General features: G+C 35.0%; 1 protein-coding gene across 7 annotated transcripts in view; it reads right to left on the bottom strand.

Annotated features, from left to right (window-relative positions):
- LOC106457899 (thioredoxin domain-containing protein 3 homolog) overlaps positions 1–9,625 on the bottom strand; it is a 43,531-nt gene that overhangs the window by 5,770 nt on the left and 28,136 nt on the right. For 5 of the 7 annotated variants that reach the window (XR_002610298.1, XM_022384136.1, XM_022384131.1 and 2 more), the window contains 2 exons: positions 7,665–7,739; positions 7,222–7,352 (listed from right to left, as the gene is read on the bottom strand). Coding sequence is in view for 6 of the 7 variants with exons in the window: in XM_022384136.1 (XP_022239844.1) it covers positions 7,222–7,352; positions 7,665–7,739 (206 nt within the window). In the remaining variant the exon portion in view is untranslated. Of the gene's footprint in view, positions 1–7,157; positions 7,353–7,664; positions 7,740–9,625 lie in introns of those variants that run through there. The other 2 variants (XM_022384167.1, XM_022384161.1) reach the window with 2 other exon arrangements.

The raw sequence follows: 9,625 nt of genomic DNA, 5'->3' as shown, positions 1-9,625 counted from the left end.
GTCGGCGATACCTCGACCGGTGGTTGGCGCTCAATGCCGAGGCTTTCCGCGTATCTGAGGCGGACCCTTCTTTTACATAAAATTTGAATGGCTCAAAAACCTAATACAATGATCTCTCTTACTGTCCTCCAGTTTCTCTCACACTATTTAGTCTGCACTGCTCCATATCTTTATGACTGTTCTTGTTTTTTCATACTTTGGGACATTAATAGGACGTAGTCTTGATTAGACAGACACCTTGGTTTGTTTTCCTTACGATAGAGCTATGTATCCCCCAAATTCCTCTCATTTAAGCAAACACTGCAGACCTCTGGAGAAGTGATTCATACATGACCAGGGCCTTTGATATTTCTACATCATGTTTCTCTTTTTTCCTGCTTGAAAAGGATTCTGACTCCCTTTTACTTCTAGATCCTTCAATTTCACTGTGGAGACTTAAGCCATTTTTATATCTAGCTTTACAGTACTGTGTTCCAAATTTATTTTTCTTGCAATAAAAAGGTTTACAAATTTTAATATTTTTCTCACCTGAAAATGTATTTCTGATAGATACTCACCTCTTGACACAGTTTAGTTATCTTCCTCTTATATGTGCCTATGTTATTTGCATCCCTCTAGCCTTAATAGGGTTTTGAAGTCACCAACTGAACTGTTTCCAGTAACAGACCTCTCCAGCTGGGGATCCAAGAACTTCTCTGGGTCTCCCCAATGCAAATTCTCCCCCCACACACACTTCTTAAGTGGAACATGGGAGACTATTTTCACTTACCAGTTCCTAGCCACTGGGGTAGTGGACCATCAAGGATCATCACTGGCTGGGCTTAGCACAATACAATGAGAAGGGGCAGTAGTGACACAGTGTAGTGCAGGTCATCCCCCCTCTAAACCACAACTTATGCAATTTGTGCCCTCCTCCTGCAGCCAGAGTCTGTTCATTAGAGTTGAAGTGAGCACACACTATACGAAACCATGATACATAACTAATGTGCCCTCCTCCTGCAGTCAGTGTCTGTAGAGTCGTGGCAAGCACACAGTATATGTAATCATACATCATACTACTTAACTAAAGTGCCCTCCTCCTGCAGTCAGTGTCCGTAGAGTCGAGGCAAACGCACAATATATGTAATCATACATCATACTACTTAACTAAAGTGCCCTCCTCCTGCAGTCAGTGTCTGTAGAGTCGAGGCAAACACACAATATATGAAACCATGTTACATGACTAAAGTGCCTTCCTAGAGTCTGTCCCATAAATTGAGATGAGTACACAAGGTACAGTCTAAATGTGCCCCAACCATACTATACATGTTAGCTCACCGACTGCTTGTATGCAAATGACTGAATGGTCATGTTCTCATTCCATGCTTCCCTGTAACTCATAGGGCTCATTTGCCTCCCCCTCCCCTTCGTTCTGGTCAGAGTATACTCTGGTTGAGACGAGATGCGGTCTTCCATGGGTGTGACCCTATGGAGTCCCTGCCATTGGTTGTCACACTCCATGGACTTCCCTTGAGGTGCTTTTTAAAGGGAGCTTATCTAGGTAAAATGTTGCATTGGCCCCCTCCACCAATTCAGCATGGGATTCTAGCTAAACTGTCTGAATAGGTAAGTTATTGCCTAAAAAGTTAACATTTTCCTTACCTGAAAATGTACTTCTGATAGATACTTCTGTAAAAATTCCTGCCCAACCTCCCTACTTCTAGTGCATATTTTTAGTCTAGCCTCATCAAGGAATGACATTATCGCAAGTGCATAGTTGTGTAGTTCTCCGATTGGTGGAGAGCTACTGTCACATGATGATGTCATCATGCGTCAGTGCATTTCACATTAAAACACATGAAATTAGGTTGGAAGTTGCTAGTGGCATGCAAACCTCGTATACAGACATGTGAGGAAGATAGCTAAGCTGTGTTAAGAGGTGAATTATCATCTCAGAAAACTACCTACCACAAGAAAAATATACTACCATACTAACTCTTTGATTTAGTTTTAGTTGTCCGTGAATCAATGGCTTGAACTACTACAACACTAAGTAAATGTCCTACTGCAGATGTTATTGCATATACATGAAAACACTGCTTATTGGTATGTTGTATGTAAATACCATATGTCCTCATCCTTCTACAGAATATATGCTATGTTGTATGTAAATACCACATGTCCTCATTCTTCTACAGAATATATGCTATGTTGTATGTAAATACCACATGTCCTCATTCTTCTACAGAATATATGCTATGTTGTATGTAAATACCACATGTCCTCATTCTTCTACAGAATATATGCTATGTTGTATGTAAATACCACATGTCCTCATTCTTCTACAGAATATGTGTCAGGTTTACAAATTTTTTTAATTTTTTCTATAGCTCTAATTTAGAACATGTTAAATTTGATTGAAGTCATTTTTCATTTCAGCTCCATATGCAACTTTCTTTAGCAAGATCCACTCATAGAAGCTATCCACTGTTTTATTGATATATTGTGTCCTACACTGTATATATGGGACTACTATAGGGCAGTCACTGTGGAGCAGAGATATTTCTGGATACTTCTGATCCAATTTCCAAATTAGTTGGCTATGAAGAGAATATGAAATGTGACAATAATTTGGGGGCTTTCAACCAGATTTATTTCTGCCCCACAAGAAACAGAACTCACTGTTGAAGTCTTAGGTGTACTTAATACTTTTCTTATTATGAAGTCTATTGATTGTGTGTATACAGTTTTATCTTTCCACCTGATGATCAGCTGTATTCAAGTTCATCTTCTTCCCGTCTTAACTAGTTGTGTTTATTTTATTCATCTACACACCAACCTTTGTCTCTTTCTTCCAACCTGTAACATATCAGTTATTGTGAAGATCAGATTACTGTGTAATTGGTTAATCTTGGAATACCACAGTTTACTTTGACCAAGAGAACATTTTTGTGTCCTCCTTTGACCAAGATCTAGTTATTGAGTAGTTGATTTGTGTCTTTGATTCCTCCAAACTATTTCTTCTAGTGAAGCACCATTGAAGAGATTTCTCTACAATCGGGTAATATTTATAGCAGAGAGGAGGAGAACTGAGCTAACCTAAGGGTGAAATCAGAGGACCTCAACCACTGCCTTGGAGGAGTATTATATTTAACTTTGAGTGCTCCCCAGCACTTTTGCAAGCATTCCAGAATTTTATGCTCTTTTAATTTATCACATTAACTGTATCATGGCTTGGTCCACTCAAATATCTGATAATGGTAGTAATTTTCATGCAGATCAGCTAAGCCCAAGGACAATGATGGAAAGTTAAAGAGAAGAGGTAACTAACTGCAGATACACTGGAACTCCCACAGTAGTTTGCACAGTAAGTCATGCAAGTCATTATACAGCACTCTTGAGCCCCTATGCTAGGTGAATTCCTTGGAAGTAGCTAGAAACCAGATGGAATTGGTGGGCAGTGTTTGCTAACTGACCCTAACCACCATCTTGTCCTTTACATAATCTACCCTAGATCAGCCAGGAGCCTTCTCATGAAAAGAGTGTTAGCACCACATGCTAACAAGAACTACATGTTTGAACAGTCTTAAACAATAATACCATTGATATGGCAACACATTGCTTAAGTAAACACAAGTGAGAGGATTCCAGGTGCAAGAGAAAAGTCAAATCCTTTGTTTATTCCAGATTCAGTCAGTCATGCCAAATTACACTAATGATGGAAGAAAACCCTTGGTACAGCTGAAAGGAAGTAGTAAGTGAATGCAAATATCATCAACTTCTTTCAGGAGTTCAGTAATAGAAGATTTAGATTACTTTCTTAAGCAATTTTGTCAGGCAGCTGCTTGTAATTCCTGGATAATGATCAGACAACATGGCACCTGATGCTTAGTTTAGATGATGTGGGGAATCTGGATTCCAATGAACTTTGCAGTTTGGAATCCATTGTACATAGATGTCTCATTTCTTTGACCCACTAGAAGACAGAACCATCTATCAGGCATAATCCATAGATTGTAAGTGTAGTACTCACAGGTACTATGTTGTGTTTGCTGAGAAGCTACAATGCTTACATTATAAAACATAACCCAGCACAGTGGCAGCCAACTAAGACATTTTGTCAATAAGTTTGTAGAGTGTCTCCTTAGAGGTTGAAACACCAGTTGGGCATTAGATATGAGGCTGTGTGAAACAACAAGGAATGAGGTAGCAAGTTCAACTAAATGACCAGAACAGAAAAACCTGCAATGATAGTTTTAGCAACTTTATAGGAGATCATTACAGATATGCACTACAACACAGATACAGTATGGTAAGTTAGTTCAGCATGATTGGCTACCAGTGGAGTGGCAAAGATATCCTGAACCTAGTGCTCCAGCTGTAACAGTGGGGAGACATCTTGATCTATGGAAAGAGAACAAGGAAGGAGAGATGCTTGCTAAACTGTGGACAATTTGGTAATTCTTATGCTTGTTGAGTTGTAGGTTCTCCATCACAGAGAACGGTCTTGAATAATGACTTATCATGATAATCATTACATCCTGCTGGTAACTGATTGCTTCAGTAAGAGGGTTGAAATATATATTCTGGCTAATACATTGGCTCAAACAGTTGCTGATAAATTTGATAAACAATTGATAACTTTCTTCACAACATCAGAGGAGATCCATATTTATCAAGCAGCAAATTTCAACTATCAGCTTTTTGTAGTTGTGTGAGGTATTGACTGTATTGAAGACTCTACCTTTACGTTATCATCTTCAGTTTGGCAATTTGGCTGAGCCAGTCTTTCAAACTGTACAACACGGGCTTTCAAATAAAACTTAACAGGATGATCATCTGTCATATGTAAGGATGGCATGTCATGCAACAGTACACTAACTGTTCTACAAACATTAATATGTTTTGTAGAAAAGCTGAAAAATAGAAGACAACATATAATAAAACAGTGAAATAACATCAATTTAAATACGGAAACTTATCATGGGTATAATATACTCCAGAAACACACAAACCACTGACTTCCAGTTGGACAGAACCTCAATCCATAAAACTATGAGATTCATTGATGACAAGTGCCTGAAACACTGGCTTGACCAATTGAACAAGCCAAAGCAGCAGATAATGATGAGGGCACCATCAGATGCTACTTTGATTCAGCCGAAGAACAAGAAGAAAACAATATCAAACCTTCCTTAACGTTTTCCAAAAAAGTCTGGGGAAGAGGAAACATTGCTCAAGTGAGTAATGCACTCCGATGTAAGACCACAATAGTAATAGTGACCTCACAGTTGCTGTGGCTGGAAGTGAGATGTAAGTTACTACAGCTAAGGTGATTGTAAAAACAAAACAAAGTTGCAACCCTTGCTTTCCAAGTATCAGTTTTAAATAATTGTTAAAATACTTTCATATCTCACTCAGTTATGAGTGTTATAAACAGTGCATGATGATAAATTGAGGACTTAGATATTGGAGGTTGACAAGATTTTAACTATGGATAGTATGCCTAGAACACCATTGACACTGTTGGATATACTACGTTCATTACTTCTGGTGAACATAACATGTTTATATATGTATTTCCAAGGAGATTCTTTAGGTATAATTTTACGTGAGAAACTCAAATAAAACATATTCTAAAAGAAGCAAAAATGAAGCTTGCATAAGTGAGTTTATACATATTTAGTAAACTTGAGAGATAAAGAACATCTGTGAGTAATATAATATCTCCCACAGTCATGTACTAATTGTGACTTGTGCTAAAAGTAATGAACAACAATATTTTTTATTATTTTTGTCCATTCTAGTGTGTATTTATTTTTATATTTCTGTTTATTTCTATTTTGTGTTAGTAGAGTCATGAAATATTGTATGAGCAGTCAAGCTAAATTAAAGCCTGTCGAGAGTAACACGCATCGCTGTGACTGTTCTCCAACAAAGTTTTAGTTTCCTTCTAACCAAATCACATTTCTTTAGAATACAAAAGTTAATCAAAGGTCTTATGTCAGAGAAAATAAAATATTGTGTTAATGCAAAAGTATGGAATAAAAACTTTGTCTTGCCTTACAGTATGAAGTCATCTCAGGAAAGCCAACTTTCAAGTTAAAGGGTGTAACAAGAAAAATAGGCAAAATATAGTTATTTTTTATAAGGTTTGAAAATAAAAATGACGTACACTACAATGTCATCAATAGCCAAGAGAGAAATTGACAGCTTTTGAAGTTGTTGACAAACCAAGTAATGGCAAAGATGATTCCATACTCTATAATCAGCAAGTTCAGAAAAGCTTTTGTTGCAACAACTCAAATGTAAACCAATAGCTACAAGTTGTTTTTTGTGTGCCACTCAGAATGCCATACAGCATACTTTTCTATTCTCATGGTGCCTGAGAATCTAGTATTTAGTCTGCAGAGAGAAAAGTACTCAATCTCTACATGTCAACTCATTCATGCATGGAAATGTTCTGTATTAAGTGGTACAAAAGGCACCTAAGTTGGTGCAACAGAAAGAGCTCTTCTTTTTTTTTTTAAACAGAACCTGTGAAACTTATACATTAAATTATTCATAGACAATTCTAAGAAAATGGTGTGTAGTTGGTACGAACACTTCACTAATCTGTGCCCTCTACTGAAAGCCTAAATTCTTGACTACAGGTGTAGGAGCCTTTAGTAAGCTGTGATATAGATGAATAATAAACATGATTTGATGGATGACATCAGAAGAATACAAAAGAAAAAAAACAAAAAAGACAATTTTAGTTAACAGATCTTTAGCAAATTATCCAACCACCTATCTATTGGTGTGTTTATTTGTATTCCATTTAAATGATCAAAAGTAGAACTTTTTCAAAATTTTCTTGTCTGATACATCTGTAATTTGATACATGTGTTCTCTAAATGTATTCTTAGCAGTTGGAAGGTTTTGTAAGGCCTTTATGAGATGTGAGAGAAAGCCACCTTTTTATATTTTTATGTTCTTTTGCTTTAGTAGATGATGCAGCATTCTGGCCTGTTAGAGATAAACGTCTGTTTTTTCCTCCTTTGTTTGAAATAGGGTAAAGTTTTTCTTCTGATTTGTCCTCAGAAAGACTACTATTTGATGCATCAAACCTCTGTTTCAGCTCCAGTTCCTTGTCTTTCTGTATCTGGGTTAAAGGTTCTTTATCTGAGAACTTCTCAAAAGTTTTTTTATTCTTTTGTTTAGTAGCTTTAGTCTGGTTTTTCAGGGAACACATTTGCTTACCATCACCTTCATAAGGTTCTGTTGTTATACCTTCACTTGGCATCTGTCTTTCATCTTGGGTTGGTTCCTTAGAAGAATCTTTAGCAAGTTCCTGTTGATTTAGAAAAGTTGGAAACAGCAGGGAAACTTCCCTTGATGGAAGAAAACAAAAGATATTATATTCTTGTACAAATACATATCATTGAGAAATGTAATTTTCCCTAGGGAAATAGCTATGGTATAATTTAAAAAAATAAAATTTTAGAGAACACAAATCTTCATAGACAAATGTGTTATAGATTACACAAACAGCATTACCACAGCTATTTGTATAGATTAAAATTATGAAAAAATACTAAATGTGTAAAAAAGCCAAATATATGAATAGAAAACTGTGTAGATAAATAATTTCAATAATAAAACTCTTCTGTTTTTGAAATAAAGAAATCTTGTAACAATCGTACCTTAAGACAGCATGTTCATCTGCACTGCCATGAACTGCATTCCTTATATCATCTGTACCATACTGGGCTCTCAAACTAAAGAAACACAAATATATTTTCAGAACTGATACAGCTGCCTCCTATTAGTCATAATTACATTTTTATCTATTAATATTATCAATAGCACTGTGCTCATTTGTTCAGACCCTCCAGTGGCTCAGCAGTAAGTCTGAGGAAAGAACAAGAAACTCAAAGAATGTTTAGACTAAAAGGTAAGTGGGTGGTAAAAAGCTATGGCAAAACTTCTTACAAGAAAGTAGATATATGGTGTGTAGCTATAGGTAAGTTTGACAAAAAGGTTAAATTATATGTAGCTATAAAAATATTGGTTACAGAAAAATGTGATTGAAAGCATTTATGAAAAGTGGTTACAAAAGTAAGTACATGGTATAGAAAAACTAATTACAGTTGGAAAAATAAAAGATGTTTAGTAATTAAAATACTTGTTCAACAAAGTCAAATAGATAGTATCAAGCTATGAATTAAGTGATTAGAAAATGTAAGTTAAAATGTAACTATAGAGATAATGGTTTCACAAAATAAGATAGATAAGTGGTATCTATGTTTTACAGAACTAACTTAAAAAGTATGTGTTACCTAAAGAGAAGCTTACTACAGAACAGTAGGTATTTTGATATTATGTATTTAAAAAGTAAGGCTAACAAATTCAAGAAGTATTATTCATAAATACAAAGAGGATGAATCTAAAACAGAAAGTATATACATATTAAACAGTTATAGAAAAACTAGTGTGACAAAAAGGTAAAAAATGTTCTATAGTTAATCAAACTTAGTAAAGAAGATAGTACACAGAAACAAAGTATAAAAATTTAGAAATATAGAATATAAATATAGTGAGATGACACCAAAAACGTAGAATAGAGTGTATATATAAATAGATGTTTTAAAATAATATGTTATTGTATAAAAATAATTATATAGGTGGAATGTAACTGCAGTGAGAACAGTTAAAAAAAAAAAGACTGGAAAATGGCACATAGCTATAAACAGACTATTCCAGAAGGATAGTAAGTTGCTATATAGTTACATAAAGACAGAAAAACTGCATATACCTGTACATTTACCAAATGATTAGTATAAGTGTGAACCAAGGAATACCAAATAGGTGTTGGACTAAGTGCTACGGATCAACTATAAAGTCTAGGAATGTGACTATTGTATTCTTTGTGGATATTGTGCAGAAGAAAAAGGCACAGGCACTCAATCAAAAGTCAAAGGACATATCACAATTAAATCTCCCTAATATGACACAGGTGAAGGTCTAAATCAAAACTGGGATTAAGTTCCATTAAACATGACATGGATCCCACTAATCAACATAAAGATTTCTAGAAGAATTACAGCTATAAACATCCTCAAACAATGTACCAAATCATTTTATAATCTATGACCAGTTTTTGGTCAAACACTGTTAATATATAAAGTAAAATCCAAAGAGTATTGTATATTCAAAATCAACTGTTTTATATGTAAACCTACATGTATACAATAAGTTTAGAGATACTTATTCTTATAAGTGTTCCTATATTGTTAACAATCTGAATATCACAGTATCCCAATATTTTTTCAAAGAAATATACACATTGCTCATGTATGCTACCATTTGTACATTCAACTATTTCAAAACCTTTTTATTATTACTTAACAGTAAGGATGAAGGAAGCTCCTAGACAGGAGGAAAAACCTTGCTCAATAAATACTGAACAGAAAAATAAAACACAAAACTATCAGTTTTATTAGAAAGAAAACTATATAGACAGATAGATACACAAAATAATTAAAGTAAGATAAGAATAAGTGGTGAAGATAGAGAGAATGTATTGCAGATATGTATGAAGATGATACACAGCTATTGAGAGAGTGGTTGTAGAAAGCTTAGACAATAGCATATAGCTACATAG

The sequence above is a fragment of the Limulus polyphemus genome, unplaced genomic scaffold (assembly GCF_000517525.1).
Source record: "Limulus polyphemus unplaced genomic scaffold, Limulus_polyphemus-2.1.2 Scaffold20, whole genome shotgun sequence".
Taxonomy (NCBI): Eukaryota; Metazoa; Arthropoda; class Merostomata; order Xiphosura; family Limulidae; genus Limulus; species Limulus polyphemus.
The sequence above is the reverse complement of the archived record's forward strand: the minus strand, read 5'-3'. Positions and strand labels throughout refer to the sequence as shown.